The following is a 21,247-nucleotide window of genomic DNA, read 5'->3' on the forward strand; positions in this document are numbered from 1 at the left end:
TAGGCAACTGAGAGCCTGTGGAAGCCCACCAGGACACTGTCAGGGTTTTCTTACCATTTTAAGAAACAGCAGCATAACCTTCAAGCCAGGTTCATGTTGGATGGACTGCAAACCTGCCAACATGTCCCTATTTTCCCATTCACCTGAGTGGGAAACTAAGGACATGTTGGCAGGTATGGGACTGAGGAAGTGTTAACTTTAGATGGGACGAAAGGGGAAACAAAAATCTCTTCCTGTTTCTCCTTTCCTCCCATCTAAAGCTAATCCTTTCTCATCCCAGTCTGCATGAAAAGTTGTATAAAAACCTATCTATTAAGTGCTGGAAATGTAAAGATAGCGAGGGGTCCTTCTATCACATGTGGTGGTCCTGCAGAGAGGTAAAGAGGTTTTGGGACATGATTTATGATGAACTTAAAAAGATTTTTAAATGTGTATTTCATAAGAGACTTGAATCCTTTCTGTTGGGCATAATTAATGAAGAAATCTCGAAAGAAAATAGAAATTTATTCCTGTATCTTACGACAGCAGCTAGAATGGTTCTTGCTCAGAAATGGAGATCTGCGGAAATTCCAGCAAAAGAAGAATGGCTGATGAAGGCATATGAATATGCAGAAATGGCAAAACTTACTGTATTAGTAAGAGATAGTCATATAGAAAACTTCATAGAAGATTGGAAACCCTTTTTGAGGTATATGAAAAACAATGTGAATTTGGATTTATTAACGGGGGTTGAAATATAAAAATAACAGTTTGGGAATTTGTTATAGTAATGAAACTAATAGATTACTATGGTGATGAAAACAAGGATTAGGACATAATAACCAGATATATAAATACGAAGAAAATATTTACATGAGAGCAAATATGGATGTTGCAGTATAACTGTGTTGAAAGATGAACGGGAAGTCACATTGTAATGTAGAAAACTAATTTTTAAAAAGTGCAAAAATAAATAAATTAAGAGCTCATTCCTGCCCCTTAATTTAAAGTGAAGGTGGCAATAGCAGCAACTCCTGCCCCAACTCTTGCCCCTGGTGAGTGGCCTTGGGAGTTCAGCATGAATGAGAGTGAAGGTGGCCACCTTACCTAACCTGGTGCTTGGGGGTACTTTGACAAATCTTGGTATTATAGTATTAACAATATTAGTAATAATAAACCCTGCACCTTCAGTCTAATGGACCTCCAAAGTTGTTTGCATTATTTACCCTATCTTCAAAACAGCTGCATAGAATGTCTTTTTCCCCCCTAAGGAAGCAAGAAAACTGTTGAGAGAACTCTCCCTGTCCCTTGCCCCAGTAATATCTACTTTAGCTCTACAGACTAAAACCAGAACCTTGGTCCTATATGAATGGGTAATGTAGACTGCTCAGAGACTGAAGTTTGGGGCGGTCTACAAATCTGAAAACTAAATAAATATAATAATGCAACTGGAATTACAAAGGCCTATAAACTGCAAGTTAATTTCTGGAAAAATTCAGTTCATGACTATTTCTGGGAGGCAGTCATGTGTATGCAGTTATTCACAAAGATGCTGGAACACTTATGTGTACAAAAGAATGATGGTGGGATTTCTCTTTTTGGCAGTAGTTTGGATGATGATCCATAAAGTTCTGCCAAGACCTGTTTTTAGGATTTTACAACTTCTGAATCCAAACCTTGGCAGCTCCAATTCACTATCATCACAGTAATCTATGGCAACCAATTATACCTGGTATAAATGAATGGTATTCCCTGCAGAGAGGTCAAAGCATCTCTGACCTGAAAGCTGGGTAAGTCTGCTATAAAGTATTCTGTTCTGTTTGCAAATGTAGTTGCTCTTTTCTTTTTAGGACCACTTATAAATGCAGACACTTCAAAATATGTACTTCACATATTTACTAACTTGAAATCTTGCACCTTCATATAAATCAATTCAAATAAATTGTGGTCCAAAGTGGAACATTATCTGATAAGCTTCAGTACTCCGCTTGCTCATCATACTTCTATTATCTTCCACAGTGAAGACTTGGTCTTTTGCAAAAGCCACAGCACCATCCCCAACCAGAAAACTGTGTGGAGAATCTTCCATAACCTTACGAGCTACAGCAAGTGGAGTTCCAATTCTTTATTAGCAGGGGGGAAAAATTTAAAATGTGTTTTCCAGGCTTTGCTCTAATCAGCAATGGTAGTGTCAAATAGGAAGCACAGCACATAGAAGAGTTACAGTCATCCCCCGCCACCCAGGAGCGTTCCATTCTCACTCACAAAACACCTCAGTTGGCAAATTCGTGGGTGGCAAGCAATAGGAATCAATGGGAATGAGGGGGTTAGAGGAACTGCGATCGCAAAAGCACCACAAAATCAAGGGGGTAAAGGTTAAAAATAGCAAAAAATCAACAAAAATCCCTAAAAATAACTAGAAGTTCCTAAGAATCACCAAGAGTTAGCAAGAGTCACCAAGATGAGTGAGCAGACCGAACCTCCTGAAATTTTTTTAACTCCTGCAAAAACACTTAAATGTAAAGTGTTGTTACAAGTAATCTGTCTCAGGCTCAGCCACACACTACATCTGCAGTGCCAGTCACCAACCTGCAATACATTACAGTACACAGACACACACACTTCTCTCTCATCTCTGCTTCTCTCCCTCTCTCTTTATCTCTCTTCCTCCACTCTTCTATCTCCTATCTCTCCTCCATGTCTCTCTCTCCTCCACTTTTCTCTGCTGTCTCTCTCTCTCTCTCCTCTTCCCACCTATCGCAAGCAAAATCCTGCAATAACTCATGGATACTTGGATTGTGTTAGGCATGACTGACCACAATGTCCCAGTAGTGGATACTCAGAACCACGGTTGGGAAAACCGTGGTTGGCAAGGGATGACTGTACTTGCTATTGTATGGGCATGTGTCTGGCAGTTCTCTACAATAAGGTACAGTACAAGCTTGTGTACTATAAGATTAGGAAGGGGAGCTCAAATACAGTTAGTTAACAGGATGCATTGTGGCTAGACCTACCTTTATGTGAAGTGTGCAAAAATACACCTGCAAAGATACACTTTTAAAACCTCTCCAGCAGTGTTCTCTCTATTTTTTTTCATCTGTGTGTGGAATGAGTTTTCTTCTGGGAAGCAGTATCAAGGCAGTGTGCGCACACGTGAATTAACTGAGCAGTGATTTTTAAAAGTGTGAGTGTGTGCACATGTGCATGCCTTAGAGGGCACACTGCTCTCCAGTAATTGATTTTCTCATATCCCTGTCCTTTAAGACATGCAAAGTGACCCTGAATTACAAGTTAGATAATAGGGATGTGGACAAAATTTATTGTGCATTTTGTTTTGAGCTCAAAGTGAAATGCAAATGGCCAAAATGGTCCGACCGGTTGGTTTGACAGAACAAATCCAAAATGTCCGAGTATTTTGGCCATAGGGAAGAATGGGGAAACTTGAAATAGGATCCTATGGGGGTTTTGGGGAGAGGTTAAAATTTGATTAAAACTGCCTGTTTGCCAATTTCTTTTGTGGGTTGGGTGGTAGGTAGTACGGGTGTGCACGAAACCAGCTGGTCTGGTCTGGTTTGAGTCCGAACTGGACCCAAACCAGACCGGGCCAGTTCGGTCCAGCACCACCTCAACCCTAACCCCCCCCCCATTTGAGGTTGTCAGGGGGGTTGTGAATGAATTTTTAAAAAAACAATTTCACTTAAAACTTACCCCCTCCGGGGAGATCTCCAAGGTGTGTGTGTGTCCATGGAGGATGCCATTTTGAAGGCCCATTGCACAGGTGCAGTGGCCTCCAAAATGGTCACTGCGCCAGTAGGGGAAAGGCCCAAATGGGCCCAAGAACAGCCTAATGGGGCTGTTTTTGAAGCCAGGAAGGCCGGTGGGGGGAGGGGGAACCTCTGCGGACCCCTCCCCCGACACCTTGGAGAACTCCCCCGGAGGGGGTAAGTTTAATTTTTTTATCATTTGTGTACCCCCAAAAGGGCCAGGGGGTTTGGTCCGAGGGTCTTCTAACTGAACCACTTTGACTTCAAACCGGTTCAGTTTTGAACTGTTTGCAGACCCCTAGTAGGTATTACCCATCATTCCCTACCTACCACACAACCAATTTTTGTTTTCCTAGGAGCTACCCATGGGGAACAATGAGGTGTTTTGGAATTTTCTCATTATTCCCTATGGCCAGAACAAGCAGCACTCACAGAGTTCACTGTACACAAGTTTTGCACTGCAATTTGAAATGCATTTTGCAACCTTGCCTTGAAGAACCCTGCAGAAGCACACAATAAAAGGGAATCTGTCACTCCCAACACAGAACACATATTTCAAAGATAGTCCAAATGGCCCAAAAATCATCACTGGCCCAGAATCCACTGCCAGCCACAGTGCCATCACTGGCACAAGTTGCTCTCTCACACAGAATTATGACTCCTTACTTCTTAGCATTGCAACAGCTGCCACAGCAACACCTTTATTTAGCTGCAAGCATAGCCATACTCTCAACTAGAACAATTTCAGCCACATTTTGACTGAGTACGCCTTGCAAAGCAGATTGCAGAGCAGTGAGTGAAGCACAAGTTAGTCTCAAAGCCAGACATGGAAGTCATTACAACAATCACCAATAAATATATTACACACAAACAGAGCTGCCTAGGGATGTGCATGGAACCGGTTGAGTGGCCCTTTATTCCAAGTGGGGGGGATCTCTTTAAGGATGCGGGAGGGTGCTCTTACCAATCCCGTTGAATGCTGCGGGAGGGGTAAGAACACCCTTCCCAATCCTTAGTGATCCGCCCCATCTTCAAACCAACAGGCACCGGTTCCATACATACCATTAGAGTGTCCACTGTCCATTTCTCACCACAACACTATCTCACAAAACAAACAAACCACAACTCAAGGAAGGCAGGCAGGCACCCAGGTTCTGGCTTTGTCAATCTGAGGTCCAGTAAAACCAGATAGTTATAGCAGCAATAGCGCAGCATATTATACTCAGTACTAAGAAAAGAAAACCACAAAATCAAACCTACCTACCTTCCTCCTCTCCTGATGTTACCTTCAAGAGAAGCATAAAGGCTATCTTACCCTACCCCCTGCCAATGGGGGCACACTTGCCCATAACAATACTTGATTTGGATGCTAACAAGCCAACCAATCAGCAAGGAGATCACAAACCAATGCAGCGGGGAAATGCTAAACTAACAAGAAGAAGGTTGCCGGTTCAAATCCCCGCTGGTACTATATCAGGCAGCAGCGATATAGGAAGATGCTGAAAGGCATCATCTCATACTTCGTGGGAGGAGGCAATGGTAAACCCCTCTTGTATTCTACCAAAAGAAAACCACAGGGCTCTATGGGCACCAGGAGTCGAAATCGACTTGATGGCATACTTTACCTTTACAGAAAACCAATCAGCAAGGGAAAAACAGGCCTCCAAAATGGCACTCGAAACAAAATGTTTCAATCGAAACAGGGTTGTTCTGCTTCGAGCGTAAAACAGGTCCTTTATTTAGAGGGCATTCTGTTTCGAGCTTGAAACACTCAAAGCAGCCCATTTTGAGTTGAAACGTTCTGTACATCTCTATTAGATAAGAGTATGGAGTGGTAAAAGTGCTACAGTTTAGCTCTGGATTTTCTGGCATCTGCCTCTTGCCTTTGTGCAACCTACCATAACATGTTTGGTGATAGCCCTCAAGATTTCATCACAGACATAGCTTGAGAACTGAGTGGCACTAAGAAAAACAAGACTGCAAACGTAGGCAGCATTTGGCATACTGAAACCCATTGTTTGAGCTGTACTTTGCTTGTTTCCAATTTAGGATTATATTGTATCAACTGTTGTTACTATTGTTACTATTAAAAACCTCAGCAATTCTTTAACATCTTTGGACACCTTGATTCATAATATATTCCAAATTTTAATACCTACCCATGCATAGCTCCTACAGCTCCAAATCGCCCAGGCCATCCTTCCATTATTGCTGCATCACACTGGATTATACCATCCTTGTTTGGGTAGCCTCCTCGTCCTATTACAAAGCTCCCTGTCTCTTCATCATCCTCAACATCTGGATACAATTGCAACACATTTAAGCTCAAATTGTGCTTTTAAAAACCCCCTACTATAAATAAAGATTTTATATTTCAAAATAAGCAAAGGCATCTAGTGTACAAATCACTAGTAATATATTTAATATTTTAAAATTAAATATATAAGCATATTTGTGCCAGGTATTATATTATTATTTTTGTCCAGATTTGAAAACACTGTTTTCCATGGTGGGCTGATATTACTAATAATAATGCAGAACTATTTGTTGAAAGAGGTGTAATTTTCTACTTGTCTCAGATTAATAGATTTTCATGAATCGACAAAAAGTCCACACATAAGCACACTCTCCAATAATTGACAGAGTAAAATACTTGTTTTACATTAAGCACACAAGGATTTTCCTGTATTACTATGAGCAAATAATATATAAACATGCATATTATTTGAATATTTTGTGGCCATCAATCAAATTATCTTGACTCCAGCCCATTTATAAGAAGACATTAATCTTGCAGATTTACAAATCGCTTAAAACATGAAACAAATTTCAGAATGTTAGTGTTCAGGATACATTAGCATTAAGTTGTGGTGTCCAATGGCCAAGTATGCCAAACAAATGTGTACCATCCACAAGAAGAGTGGGAGCATTTGTAGCTAGTGTGTCCTCCTATTTATATGGCTCTCAGATTTTGGATGGCACTTTAACACTTTCTTCTTCTTTTTTCTAATCAGCTAGGTGGACAAGATTGGGCTAGAGGCTTAAGAGTCTAACTCAGTACAAAGAAACATCATATGTCACTAGGTTCAGTAGAAAACAGAAACCTCTATGTTTAGTTAGATACCACAGTCAAAGTGCAGCAACAGGGGTGGGAAAGGGATTGGCCCATTCAAAATGGCATAGTGTTCTTCCAGTGCCTGTTGCTGGTGTCTCTCTTGTGTTTATTTTTAGATTGCGAGCAGGCGCAGAGCCTGACCACCACCAGCCTGTGTGCGGCCGCAGAGGCAGCCCCGCTCACCCTGCCCCCGCGTCTGCCGTCAGACGCGGGGGGCGCGGTTGGGCTCCTGAACAGAGCCATGCGGTTCCATTCAAGAGTTGGAGTCCGGCCAGCGCTGCATTTGCAGCGCCAGCCATTTAACTCCCGAAGGAGCCGTGTGGCTCCTTCAGGAGCTAGACTGGGGCTGGCGATGCATTCGCAGCGAAGCTAGGAGCGGCTCTCCCCTGCCTTAAGGCCTGGCCGCACCGTGAACACAGTGGCCATTTAACTCCCGAACGGGGGCTGTGCGGCCCCTGCTCGGGAGCTAAACCAAAGCAATGGGAAGGGGCAGTCACAGAAAAACAGCCAAAGAGGAAGGGAAAGGGGAAATCCCACCGTGACTACAAAAAATATGATAACCAACCGCTGAAAGTAGGTATATTCAAAAATGAGTATATATATAATCAATGATTAATGATCTATAACATAAACAATAATGAACAATATACAGAAAACCTTATCTCAAGTGCAAAAGCATGTACAAAAACTATTAGAGATTCAGGAAGGAGGTAGCTGAGGCAGGCAAAAATAGACTGCAGGATGGAATGGGCAAAGTCACATAACTAAATCACAATGGAAGTGGCAGATGACCAAAGCATAAAGTCAGACGTGGTCTCCGAAGAAGTGTGAAAATCCTCAATGGCAAAATAGTCAATGCTGTCCAAACAGAAGTGAGGATGTAAATTCACCGACGTGCTGATAACAGAGAACCCATCGTTGACGCTTCCGTGAAAGAGCTGACCTTGATCAGAGATAAAGCCCAATGCGAGTCCTTGTGGGGAAAAAACAGACTTCATGAATCAAGGTGATTCATGAATCAAAATGGAACGGCTCTTCCGGATGTGTGCCGTTTTGCCCCCAGAGCTTCATCAGCCTCCACAACAACATTAATACCGGTACCCCATTTCTTAAGAAAGACGCAGTCTTGCAGTCCTTTCCGGCAATATTGTTCATTGATGTTTATGTTATAGATCATTAATCATTGATTATATACTCATTTTTGAATATACATACTTTCAGCGGTTGGTTGTTATCATATTTTTTGTAGTCATGGTGGGATTTCCCCTTTCCCTTCCTCTTTGGCGGGAGCTAAACCAGCACCTCTGCATCTGACATCAGACGCGGGAGGCTGATTGTGCGCAGTCCGGGATTAGGAGGCTGACTGGGCACGGCCCAGGTTCTTCGAACCTGTTCACACAATGGTGGCTCCGCCCCTGACTGCGAGTCCCATTAACTTATTTTTTTCCTTATATATGCAACCTTAACTCTTTAAGTTGTAAAGTGATACGTGCATTTTAAAAATAATAACTCAGGTTCCTTCCTAATAGTCATACGAATACAGGTGGACCTTGGCAGTGTTCCCTCTAACAGGGATTCCCAGATGTTACAGAGGAACATAGGAAGCTGCCATATACTGAGTCAGACCATAGGTCCATCTCGCTCAGTATTGTCTACACAGACTGGCAGCGGCTTCTCTAAGGTTGCAGGCAGGAATCTCTCTCAGCCCTATCTTGGAGATGCCAGGGAAGGAACTTGGAGCCTAGATGCTCTTCCCAGAGCAGCTCCATCCCCTAAGGGGAATATCTTACAGTGCTCACACTTCTAGTCTCCCTTTTGTATGCAACCAGGGCAGATCCTGCTTAGCTTAAGGGGACAAGTCATGCTTGCTACCACAAGACCAGCTCTCTTCTCATAAAAAACTACAACTCCCATAACTACAACCAAAACTACAACTTGACTACAACTCCCATAATCCCCAAGCAAAGGCTATTGCAACTGGGGATACTGGGAGTTGTAGTCAAAAACATCTGGGAATCCCTGTTAGAGGGAACACAGGACCTCGGTATCCACAGGGATTCCGTTCTCCACTACTACCGCAGATACTGAGGTAGTAAGTCAATGGGAATGGGGGAAGGTGGGGTCAGGTTCCAGGAAGCTGGAGAAAAGGACAACAATCAACCAAAAAGGGGGGGGGGGAGTGCCCTACCTTGCTCTACAGGTCTCCAGCTGTCCAGGAATGTCCCCCCGCCCATGTCCCAAGTTCCCATTTTCCCTGCAAAAAATCAAGTGGAAAAATGTGCTTTTAAAAAAGAGAGAGCCATAAAAAGGCTTTTTCTTAAAATGGCATCCAGGAATGGCCTCGGAGTTCATTTCTGGCCATCCCGAACAAGAGGATATCTAGAATTAACCTCTTTAAAACCATTTCCCCCTGCATATGCAGAGATCGGGTGTCAATTACCTGACCACGGATACATGAATCTGTGGATGTCAAATCCGCAGATAGCAAGGTTCTGCTGTACTAGGGCTGTGTGAACTTTGGTGGCTGATTCAATTTGGATAATTTCCCCACCAAAACTTCAGTTCCAAATTAAACCAAACCAGGAAACTGCTGGTATGGTCCAAACTGAAGCAATCACAGCCAAACCAGGTCAACTCACTCCTAAAGCATCTTCTGCAAAATAATTTTTTAAAAGACTCCTTGAGTGGATGTTTCCTTGGTAGTCCTGGGAAAGGCACTGATTTTTCTGAGAATTGTAGTCTTTTCTGAGGCTGCGGTTATTGCTGCAGCCCCAGAAAGGACTACAATTTCTAGGGAACACTGCACCTTTCTCAGGAGCACTTCAAGGGAAGAAGTACAAAAAGTTGCCAGAAGTCATCTATATTATTAATTCTCCAAGACGGGCCATGTGTGGGGACGTGGTAGAAAGGAGGCGATTGGCTGACAAGAGGGGGAGAGAGTTCCGGAGCAGCAGGGAGTTTTGCGGGGTGGCTAGAAACCAGTTTGACAATTGGGTCAGGGGCGCCGTGAAGCAGCAGGGAGCTCGGAGGCTGGGGACGGCTTGGGGAGCTGGACAGTTGGATCTGGGGGCTGCAGGTGGCAGGCGGTTGGCTGAGCTGCGCCATGAAGCGGCAAGGAGCAGGGAGCTCGGAGGCTGTCAGGCAAGCGGGCGACAGTCCCTGGCAGTGGCAGGGGGAAGCAAGGACTGCGAGATAGAGATAGAAAGATGGAGGACAGAGAGCGCAAGCGAGAGACTTGTAGGGGGGGAAGACTGGGCGAGAGAGTTGTGGGGGCGGCGAGAGTGAGTGAGTTGTGGGGCCGGCGAGAGTGAGTGAGAGAGTTGCAGGGGGCGGCAAGAGCAAGCGAGAGAGTTGTGGGGGTGGCGAGAGCGAACAAGAGAGTTGTGGGGGGCAGCGAGAGAGTTGTGGGGGTGGCGAGAGTGAGCAAGAGAGTTGTGGGGGTGGTGAGAGCGAGCGAGAGAGTTGTGGGGGGTGGCGAGAGAGTTTCCGGGGCTGGCGAGAGTGAGCGAGAGAGTTGCGGGGGGCGGCGAGAGCGTTGCGGGGGGTGGCGAGAGCGAGCGAGAGAGTTGCGGGGGGGCGGCGAGAGTGAGCGAGAGAGTTGCGGGGGGCGGCGAGAGCGAGCGAGAGAGTTGCGGGGGTGGCAAGAGAGAGCGAGAGAGTTGTGGGGGGCAGCGAGAGAGTTGTGGGGGTGAGATGCCACAGGCTCAGTGCAAGACCATACAGATGCTCTGTGCAGGGTCAGCTAGTTTTAAAATAATGCTGCAGAAAATACTGCTACCTTGCTACTCTCAGGTAAAATTAAATAAATAAATGAGGAGCCAGGTGTCTCTTGCCCATCCCTGGTGAGTACCTCAGAGCAGGGGTGTAACTACTACCGGTATTAGGCAAGGGGAGGCGGCTGCCTGGGGGCCCCCACGCCTCGAGGGGGCCCCCCAGAGGCAAGTCACATGACTGTATATTGTGAAGTGTGTGTGTATCAGCGAGGGGCCCATTTTAAAATTTTGTCTCTGGGCCCACTCCAGCCTTGTTACGCCCCTGCCTCAGAGGTGCACCTAGGTAATTTTGGAGCCAGGACCTAAAGGCCTTTGGAGGCCCCTGCAAATTAAGCATCGTCATGCCACTGGGGACAGACTAAAGAGGAGGGGCTGTGGAGGCCCTGGTAAGGGGGCCTCTGGAATAAGTACCTACAGGGGTTCGGGAGAGTGGTGAGGCAGGGGAGGATGAAATCAAAGCTTTGGTTTGAATTCAACTGAAGTGAAGTGGGATCCACTTGAACTTACTCCCAAATCTTGCACGTCAACAGAAGCACATGAAAGGACGCGTGTCAGATGGCTTACACAGCGCCTGGCATTGTGACTAAATTACTTGATGGAAGTCCTGTTGAAATTAAGTAACCCGAATAACTCCTACTACTGAGTAACCTAGTCTTTAAAAGGCCAAATAGAAAAGTATCGCCCTTCCGCGTGGCCACCGACGATGACGATTGTGGGGAAAGATGGTTTTGGGGACTCGACCTGTTGCTTGAAAGCCAATCCGCTAGGCAAGTTGCACCCTCATAAACCTAGGCTATCCACATACACGCGGGCGACTAGGGAGTGGAACTTGCCCACATACAGTACAGTAAGTCAGGCGTTCGGCCTGGGCTTCAAACCGGATCACTTTGTGCCATCACCTGCCATGGCCTCCTGTAGGCAGTCAGTCGCGGAGCCCCCCTGAAGTAGCCGCTGTTTCATCTTCTGCACGGCGGGGAGGGAGAAGGCCCATGTGCCGGCGGCCGCTGCCATGGCAACCGCAGAACCAAGAAGGTGAAAAGGTGGCACGGATTGGGGGGTGGGCGGGAGAAGGCAGCGGCCACCGTGGGGGCGGGGAGGGCCAGCGCGAGGACCCCGGGCGCGGATTGGATGGCCGCGGGCCTGCCAGTCATGCCAGGAGAAGGCGGGTCCTCCACAGGGTTGGGTCGGCGGCGGCGGTTTCCCTTTGCTTCCTTTCCGGGGTTGGCTGTGTGAGCCGGGGGAAGATCGAGGCCTGGTGGAGCTGCAGGAGGCGAGCGGGACACGCCGCCCCCCATTCACTCCAGGGACTCGCTCTTGCGCCTACGGAGGAAGGGAAGAAGGAAGATGGACACGCTGGGCAGGAAAGTGGTCGTCTGCGACAACGGCACCGGGGTGAGGAGGAGGGGGCTGCTGCTGCTGCTGCTGCGTTGGGCCGCGCTAACCTGGCGGATTAGGGCGGAGGAGGGTTGCCGGTTCCTGCTGCTGAAGGGGCTTGTATTGGTTTGAAGCCCGAGAGTAGCCGGGTGCAATCGGAAGCGGCAGCCCCAGTTCATTCAGGGGGCCTCCCAGTCCCTTGTCAAGCGTGCAGGGGATGTGGCAGCCGTGGAGCCATTCGGGGGCGCTTGCAGGAAAAGCTGGATTTTTCGTTTTGTCGTGTCTTTGTAACCACGATTTGGATTCTGTTCTTCCCCTCCCCCGCTCCTCCTCATGAGGTGCTCGTAGCTTGCGAGGAGGCGGAGGAAGCGTGTACAATAGATCCTGTAGCCGGGTTTACTGCTGATTGTGGGCGAGAAGGTCTGAAGGTGGGAGGCTGTCTTTGCTGCTCCCTGTTCTCCTTTCACCAGGATTCTCTTTTGGCAGCCCAGTTATTTTCTTTGTAGCAGGTTGGTGACATTATGCGTCTATCGCACCTTTCTAATCAAAGGAGCTCCGGGTGAGGTACATGCTTCTGCCCACCTCCGTTTGATCATCCTGTGGAGTTAGTTAGTCTGAGAGGGTGACTGGCCCAAATTCACCTGATGAGTTTAATAGCTGAGTGGTGACTTGAACTCGAGTCTCCCTACCTACAGTCAGCTCTTGATCTGCCACATCCTGCTGCATCTGTTTGGGTGTGTAACTAGTTGTATGCACACATTAGGTTCAACAGTCATACAGATCTGTGACCAGGTACTGTTGCTGAAATGTTGTACTGAATGCAGGTACAGCAATACATTTCTTATCTGTAGTATTTATTTGAGGCACTTGTATCCTAAGTTCATTTTAAAAATGAACCCAGGTACAGTCATTCACAGACAAACTCGTATGTGTTTACAGACATCTGAATGCAGATACAACATAATGTCTGAATAGAGCTAGTTGCATCCCTTCCCTGTGTATGTATATGCATGCCAGAGAACTGTTTGTGTGCGCCAGAAGTCTCAGTTGGCCCTGCACTGCTGGGACTTGTCTAGGTAATCTGGATCTTAGATCTTTCTGTTACATTCCTACTTCTGTGCCCCACCCCCATCTTTCACAGTCAGTTACTCAAGGAAGACCTGAGTGCAGGTTTTGAGTCTCTTTGCTTGAAAGGTCTGTAGTTAGCAATATTAATAATAGTAGCAGAACTATTTCTAATTTTAAAATTTTCTCACTAACACAAAGCCTCTGGGCAAGTTTATGCAATAAAACAATCTAAATGTAGGAACAAATTGAAGTCAAGATATCTAAATCATATATTGGCATAAAACTAGAATGATGTTTTGTGCTCTTTCCAAAAGATCAGCCAGTCTGGTGGAAAAGTGCATTCCCCATGTCTACAGCCTAAATGTTGTTACCTTATATAGTGGAACATTAGTTTTGTGTTAGAAGACATTAGTTTTAAAAGATATGTGTGCACCTTGAGTAGCATCCATGGGGACTAAAATTCCCTATGTAATTATGAAAAATAAAAATAATTTTTGTCAGAGATAGTATGTATCCATCAACAGGTAGCTCTTCATATCTTCCTTAAGGTATCTGCTTGTATTATTTATTTATCCATGTCAACATTATCATTAGAAGGCATAACCATGCTTGGAGGCAGTGATGAGGGGTAGCAAACTGAGACTGAATCCAAATAAGATGGAGGTACATTGTGCAGGGTTGGAACTCGTGAGACAGTTTTGCTCTCCCAGTTCTAGATGGGGTCATGCGTCCCAAGGAAGAGGTAGGCAGTCTGGGGGTGCTTTTGGACCCAAACCTCTCCCTGGTGTCTCTGGTTGAGGCTATGGCCAGTTTTTGTATATAGTCCAGAAACTGCAGTTGTTACAGAATGCAGCAGCCAGATTGGTCTCCAGGTCATCTCGAAGAGACCATGTTACTCCTGTATTAAAAGAACCACACTGGTTACCAATATGTTTCTGGGCAAAATACAGGGTGCTGGTTATAACCTATAAAGTTCAAAACAGCTAAGGCCTGGGGTATTTAAGAGAATTATTCACCATGAGCCCCATTGCCCATTGAGATCATCCAGAGAGGTTCATCTGCAGTTGCCACCAGCTTGTCTTGTGACTACACAGGGATGGGCCTTCTCTTTTGCTGCCCTGAGACTCTGGAATGCACTCCATGCTGAAATAAGAGCCTCCACATCTCTGACAACTTTTAAAAAGTCTTTAAAGACACATTTATTAATTCAAGGTTTTAAACTAGACTTGTGGTTTTAAATTGTTTTAAGGTTTAAATTTTTGTTTTAATTTGTTTTATTTTGCTGTAAGCCCCCCAGAGACCTGCATTCTTGTAGATATTTGAGTATGTGAGAGAATGAGGCGATTCTCGTGATGGAGAGAAACTGGGCTAAGGGAGCCCAGCCCGGTTTCCCCCCATCATGGGAACCATCGGACTTGCAGGAGAGCCTGGTGGTTCAACGGTGGCTAGCCCGCCTAGGAACCCCTCCCCTAAAAGGAGGTTAGCGGAGTCCGCTAACTGCATTTTACTGATTGTGTGCTGCCGTGGCATGGCTCCACACAAGTAGAGCCCCAACTGGGAGGCTACAACAAGCCTCCCAGCTTCGGGGGTCCCCCCAGGATGCTCCGGTCACTTGTGCGGGACTTCCGGGGGCCATGTGGCCCCCGATCCCCGCCACCCCTACTGGCTCCATGACGGAGTATCTAGGTCAGTGTTTCTCAACCTTTTTGGAGTCAAGGACCGCTAAATTCTTCGTGCAGAGTTTCAAGGACCGCTACATTCTTCATGCGCAGTTTCCCGGACCGGCAGTTAGTAAAGGGGTTTCAAATCTATCTATCTATCTATCTATCTATCAGACTTCTATACTGCCCCAAACTTGCATCTCTGGGCAGTTTACAATTAAAATAATATAAGCATTAAAATAATTAAATTTGGAATCTTTTGCAATCATGGAATATTAGGGGTTCTCAACCTTGGGTCCCTCAGTTAAACTCCCATAACCCCCAACCACAATGGCATTTGGCCATTATGGCTGGGGATTATGGGAGTAGAAGTCCACCAATGTCTGGATACCCAAGGTTGAGAACCCCTGAATCTAAAAGCCTGGGTGAACAAATTTGTCTCCAGTATGTCTTCAGTATGTGTGGGGTGGGGGTGGAGGTTCTTGTGATTACTCAATGGAGAGGGGATGTTGGGCCATTAGAAAAATTCAAAAGCTACATGGGGGCAATGAAAACAACACACAAGCAAGCTTTTGAATCCCCCAAAATGCTTCATCAGGCTGGATGTCAAGCAAAGCAAAAAGGAGGTGAGGAGAGGAGAGCAGGGCAAGCTCAGTAGAGCCGGAAATCTACAGTTTAACCCTCTCATGATGGAGGTGGAGTTTTAGCAGGAGTTGTGTAGTCGCAGGGCAGGATCCAGACAACGTTAGTCACGACCACCCACTGAAATTAATTTAGTTATCTCTCATTTGTGTCAATGCTGCTTGGTCATGATCACCTGACTTGATCTGGATCCTGCTCTTAGATGTGCACTTTGTGAGGTGGACCTAATGAAACCCGTGCAGCTCCTCCAAAACTCGTTAAATTCGTTACATGGCAGGTGCTGGGAATGGGGTTTTTTTTAATGGTGAAAGAAAATGTGAAGAAGAGCGGTGGAGACCTGGCATTAAAAGAAAGGGGGGTGATTCTGAGATGGCGGAGGGTGTGGGGCGTTGTAGTGGTAGATGCCTCATTTTCCTCGCTGGGGAGACGAGGCACTGTTCAGGGTGGGTGAGGCAATGGTGCACCGGACTGCACTCGGAAGGTCGCCTGGGTCCAAGAGCTGCCGCCACTGTGCTTGCGCACCAGAGTGTAGCAAGTGTTCCCCATCCTCTCTCACAATGTGCACTTCTGTGCCCCCCTCCCAACTCCCCTGCGGGAGCCAATCACACCAGCCTGCCTTTGGGGCCACGCAGCTCACGTGGTCCCACATGCTGCCCGCGCATACCTGCAAGGTGAGCCAAGGCGGCCCTCCTCCCTCCCTCCTCTGCTTAGCCCTCACCGCGGCATGATCCCGGCCAGAGATTGTCCCCCGCACCCGGCGAGGTCATAAAGGGGACCGCCGTCCTCCACCGGCGGTGCAGACCAGGGGGTTACAGGGGGCAGAGGGACCACAACACCCCACCGATGCAAGGGGGAAACAGCGTTCCCTCTCAAGGCGCCTCGACCACAATAGGCAGCTGGGTTTCAATCAATCAACCTTTGGCTGCAAACAATGAGCATGCAAGAACCAGCAGCCCTTCAAGTGGCAGCCCTTCAGGTGGCATACCTTCCACACCGCATACAGTTTGAAGCTGTAAAGATAGGGAATAAAATAGCTGTAGGAAGATCACAGCAGCACGTGGAGGCAAGGGACAAGAAGGTGATACTCTTCCTCTTCCGTACCATGTGCAAAATTGAGGAAGTGAGTGACTTGATTGCAGTTGTTGGGGGGGGGGGGTTGACTCCCAGTCAGGGACCGGCGCTCAACCCTTCGGGGACCGGCAGCGGTCCCCGGACCGGTGGTTGAGAAACTCTGATCTAGGTAATTTTACTTTGGATGAGGGTGTGTGTATTTTGATACTTTGCTGCTTTCCCTGTGATTTTCCTTTTTCTTTGGACAGGAAAGTTGAGGATGATACCAGGTAATGATACCTGAACAATTTTAGGAAGGGCGGCATAGAAACTGAATAAATAATAAATAATAATAATAATAATAATAATGACATAATAAAGCTTCCTGAACAAGAAAGCATCCATTTAGTCATTTCCATTTCCAGTTGAGATAAATCACATCTCTTAGTGGCTTTTCTAGCTTAAAAAGTTGTATCTGCGTATTGAAGCAATGATCATTTGAGATGACAACTATGGAGATTACTAGTCTGTGGTGGAAAACGATGAAATAAATATAGATCCACAACATATGCAATAAAGATAGAATGTTAGCAACATCATTTGGAATGCTTAATAGCTGAGCATGTTTGTCCAATGTTGGATGTCGCTAAAGCCGTAACTTTTCTGGAGACGCTGAAATTAATTGCCTTTCCTGAAGCTAATAATTATATCCTGTTTAACACTGGCCAGAAGACTATTATTTGAAAAGAAACTGACATTTGTCGGTTGAGGATGTATTTATACATTGCACTTTCTTACCACTTGATGACTTAATGGGAAGTGAGAGAAATAGTCAGAAACCACAGACTGTGTAGAAGAAACTATATATGGTAAAACAGGCACTAGATTAACCTAGCAGATTTTCCTAAAACAAATTTAGTACAAAAAGGATCTCTGAGTTAATATGTATATTTACAATTATAAGCTTAGTTGGTTAAATAATAGACTACATCTTGAAGGAGTAAAAAGGTGCTTAAACATTTATTTGGCAAACATATGCTCTACTCTAGTAATTTGAAATGGGCACTGTGCAACAATACTTGACTCTGAATGTTTAGAGTTCTTAGTGTCCTTCAGATACTTTTTGGTAAACAACATTTACTAAAAGAGCAAATGATTGAAATGTTTTTTTGTTAGCATCTACATATGTATAAAAGCTAATTCCCAGCATTCCATTACCCAGGATGGGTTTATGCAGATATGGAGATGCTTGATATTTAAAGCTGGGATCACCAGTGGCAAGCAAGTGTTTAGCCCCACCCAGTTGGTATCCTCAAGAGCACCTCTTTACTTTTAAAGTGAGTGGCTGTTGTGCATTCCTGCAGAGAAAAGGCTATGAAGATTTGTTCAATGAGCAATCATATGTTGAGAAAGTCAAGTAATGTTGATGTTGACTCATCTGATAACAGTTCTCATAAGACTATTGTGTTGCTGCTTTCAAGAGACAACTCTGCCCTCTTGTTAGATAAGAATGAAGAAGTTGAGAGGATTTCAGTCAGACGACCTCTCTGTGCAAGTGCAGCATCACAGAAATCTAGCTGTTTGTATTCAGCACAACATAATGGAGCCTCTTAAAAAATAGTTCCTGGATTTTTACTGCGTAAGCTGGAGGCATCAAAAATCATCACTAAAAACAGCTGCTTTCTGTGGTCTTACTAAACTAAGTTTTCTTGATTTACATATCTTGCTTATACTAGTCTTGGAGACAGGCAAGAAGCCGTACAGTGAACTGAAGTTCTTACCACTGGCCTTGTTAAGCTACTTCAGAGATTTCATCAGGGGTTGCCCATGGATACATTCACATTTCTCTTTGCATCCTTAAGAGTGAGAAACTTGAGCTGAGAGTCTCCGAAAGCAAGATTCTGCACTCTGTACTGCAGGTGTGGCTTGCATGGAATTACAGAATATCACAGCTCTCTACAAACCTAGTAAATCTCTGATATTTAGATATGGTCTGTTTTGAAGTGTATCTGGCAATCAGAACAGCTAGAATTTGATCATTGTTATAACCTTGAGCTTCCACATAATCTGTGGTTTTATATTGGCTTAAATATGTAGTTGCAGAATATGTGGGAAAACATAAATACAGTATAGTTCAGGTTCAAGTATACCTAAGCAGATGAAGTGTGTGAGCGTATGCTGTCCTTTTCACAGGTTCATGTATTTCCTTCATAAAAACAACTTCTAATTTAAAATACATGTTGAACAATTTGTTTTTCAAAAGTTCTCAAATGGCTTGAGAACATGAACTACTGACTAATATCTCTTTTATTTTAAAAGAATAGCACCAACAAACTATTATGTATAAGCTAATGAGAGGTTTTTTCTTTTCAGTTTGTGAAATGTGGATATGCAGGATCCAATTTTCCAGAACACATCTTCCCAGCTTTGGTTGGGAGACCAATTATTCGATCAACTACGAAAGTGGGAAACATTGAAATCAAGGTAAAAGAAATCTCTCCATTGCATGGTACTTTGGGATACACACCCCTCCCCCCCCAAAAAAAACTGTTTCTGGTACATTGTGATAGTCCGGAAGTTAAAGCAATGCAAATGAAGTTACATGGGCAAAACTATACCAATGGATGTACTGATTATGTAGATTTGAAATAATTATGACATAATTATAAACAAACAATCTCTTGGCTCTCTTATCCTTGAATCACTGAAATGAGCAGTCATCTTGCAGAATCTCATTCTTATACTTATCTGCCTCTCATACTTATATGCTGAACATAATTGTCTGATATGCTGAACATAATTGTCTGATGTGGATTTTATCCTGAGCAAGGTTTTTGGTGAATGCTGCTTATACTATGAGAGAGCGAGTCTCATTTCTAGGAATCCATTATGTTAGCTAGATGCAAAGATTACTGTTATGGCCAGTCCATCACCCCACCATTTGTGGCCACTGCAAGGTAACTCATGCCTCCCTGTGTGGAATTGCACATAGGGAGCAATAGCTCTGACTCCTTGGTTCAGGGAAAGTTGTTGCCTTCTTCCCTATGGGAAGATGCTTGCGCAGAGGGCAAATGCCACTGACCCTTGCCTGAGATGTGGAAGTCCTGTGTTCCATGAGAGGCAGCTTGGTGGGTGGGGCCATACAAGGTGTGTGTTACTCTTTTCTTCCCAGCTGCTGTAGATGGTGAGGCTAAGGAGAAAAGCATAACACACACCTTGTATGGCCCCATCCTCTATGCTGCTCTTCATACAATGCAGGCCCACCCTTCATACTACCATGAGTGGGGAAGCTCCTTTTCTACAAATCCTCTCGGTGCAATACAGGACACACAAGAGAGGGTGGTATTGTTCATGGATGGCTCATGTGGCCTCGAGCGGCCTTTCTGGATTAGTTAATTGGGTGTACAATTTATGTTAGATCGCTACCTCAGTCTATGTAAAAATCTGTGTACATTTTATTTCTTATCTTTGGGACAGTGCTCAAATTATGTGTTCTTACTGGGGCAGGGGGAAGTACGGAGGCTCTTGCTGAAATTCATAGGCCCAGCCACTGATTCCCACTAACATTAGCCCTCAGACTGAACTTTATAAGCCACACCCCTGTTTTGTTCCTATATACTGTACAAATTATGCATTAAAACAAAAAGTAGGGAGGCATTTAATATGTCAAAAGCAGTGATCTCATAATCCTGCTTGACTGAAGTGGAAAAACTAAGTTTTTTCTCGTGAGGTTTGTTTTTCGGTGACTTTTCCGCTACCCCCCAAATTCCTGTGCTGCAATAAACCTCTCTCCCTTTGTTCATTCTTTATTTGTGAAATACAGACTCAAGAAAGGATAATTTCTAGATATTGTATGAACCTGACAACTGGTGCTGAGCTATTCCAACAGAGAATAGCCCAGACATGGGGCATTACATAAACTGTGTGGTGATGTACAATAGATAATTGCTTTCACTAATCAGTCTCCTCTTGGCCAGTGACATTTCTACACTAGTCTGACTCCATCAGACAGAGAGAAAGGTCTGATATTGTTCTGGACTGGAACCTATAGTCTTACCTCTCAGTGAACTCTAGAAGGGAATTTGCAAGAATTATTTGTTTTAAGTTCCTTATTCTGGACCCACAAAGAAGCCATCCGATCCTAAGCATTTTTTCTGCAGCAGAAGTTCTGCCCCTCCCCCAGAGGAGGACACATCCCTCATGATGTTCCAGGTGCTGGACGGCAAGAGGGCACCTTACTGGCTTCTGTGGTAATGGTGGCTCTTCTAAGCTCTGCTGGTGCTCCTCCCCCAGCAGCGTGGGCTGGCGTTGGCTTGGTTCCAGCCTCCGTAGATGTGTAGAGGCCATTTCTGTGACCTTTGTGGATGCGCACAGGTCATGCAAATAGCCTCCGTGCATCTGTGGAGGCCAGAACTGTGCTGCTGCCAGCCTGCACTGCTGGGGCGAGGGAGCGCTGAAGGAGCTTAGAGGAGCCATCGCTGACACAGAAGCCAGTAAGGTGCCCTCTCGCTGCCTTGCACCTGGCCGCCCTTAGAATACTATTAAAGGATTCCCCCACCTCTTTGCTTGTAAATGGGAGTCCTCACTGGATTCCCCTTTACAAGTATAGCCCTCAAACTGGGTTGAACCAGTTTGACCAAATGGACCAGACGGCTAGTCGGTTTGATTAAACCGGTTTGAGGACTGGCATTTGGGTTTGAATTCGAACCAAACCACCTGAACCAGTTCTGTGCAGAACCCTAATGTAGGGGAAGAGGGTGTGTTACAGGTATGTTGGACTCAAGGTCATATGTGGGCTAGATGATACTGGATTTGCAACAG

The 21,247-nt window shown here is 45.3% G+C and overlaps 2 protein-coding genes across 5 annotated transcripts in view; one reads left to right on the plus strand and one right to left on the minus strand.

Moving 5' to 3' along the window:
- The window catches only part of LOC128339891 (N(4)-(Beta-N-acetylglucosaminyl)-L-asparaginase-like), a 36,211-nt gene extending 24,481 nt beyond the window's left edge, over positions 1–11,730 (minus strand). The window contains exons 1-4 of one of the 2 annotated variants that reach the window (XM_053284426.1): positions 11,531–11,730; positions 9,047–9,112; positions 5,903–6,041; positions 1,946–2,102 (exon numbers count right to left, since the gene is read on the minus strand). In XM_053284426.1, coding sequence (XP_053140401.1) covers positions 1,946–2,102; positions 5,903–6,041; positions 9,047–9,112; positions 11,531–11,642 — 474 coding nt within the window. In that variant the 5' untranslated portion in view covers positions 11,643–11,730. The remainder of the gene's footprint in view (positions 1–1,945; positions 2,103–5,902; positions 6,042–9,046; positions 9,113–11,530) is intronic. The other variant, XM_053284427.1, reaches the window with a different exon arrangement.
- Positions 11,731–11,737: 7 nt separating this feature from the next.
- The window catches only part of ACTR2 (actin related protein 2), a 31,916-nt gene continuing 22,406 nt past the window's right edge, over positions 11,738–21,247 (plus strand). Inside the window, exons 1-2 of one of the 3 annotated variants that reach the window (XM_053284423.1) lie at positions 11,738–12,023; positions 18,800–18,910. In XM_053284423.1, the coding sequence (XP_053140398.1) occupies positions 11,976–12,023; positions 18,800–18,910 (159 nt within the window). In that variant the 5' untranslated portion in view covers positions 11,738–11,975. Of the gene's footprint in view, positions 12,024–18,799; positions 18,911–21,247 lie in introns of those variants that run through there. The other 2 variants (XM_053284424.1, XM_053284425.1) reach the window with 2 other exon arrangements.

Source organism: Hemicordylus capensis, chromosome 1 (genome assembly GCF_027244095.1).
Source record: "Hemicordylus capensis ecotype Gifberg chromosome 1, rHemCap1.1.pri, whole genome shotgun sequence".
NCBI classification, from domain to species: Eukaryota; Metazoa; Chordata; class Lepidosauria; order Squamata; family Cordylidae; genus Hemicordylus; species Hemicordylus capensis.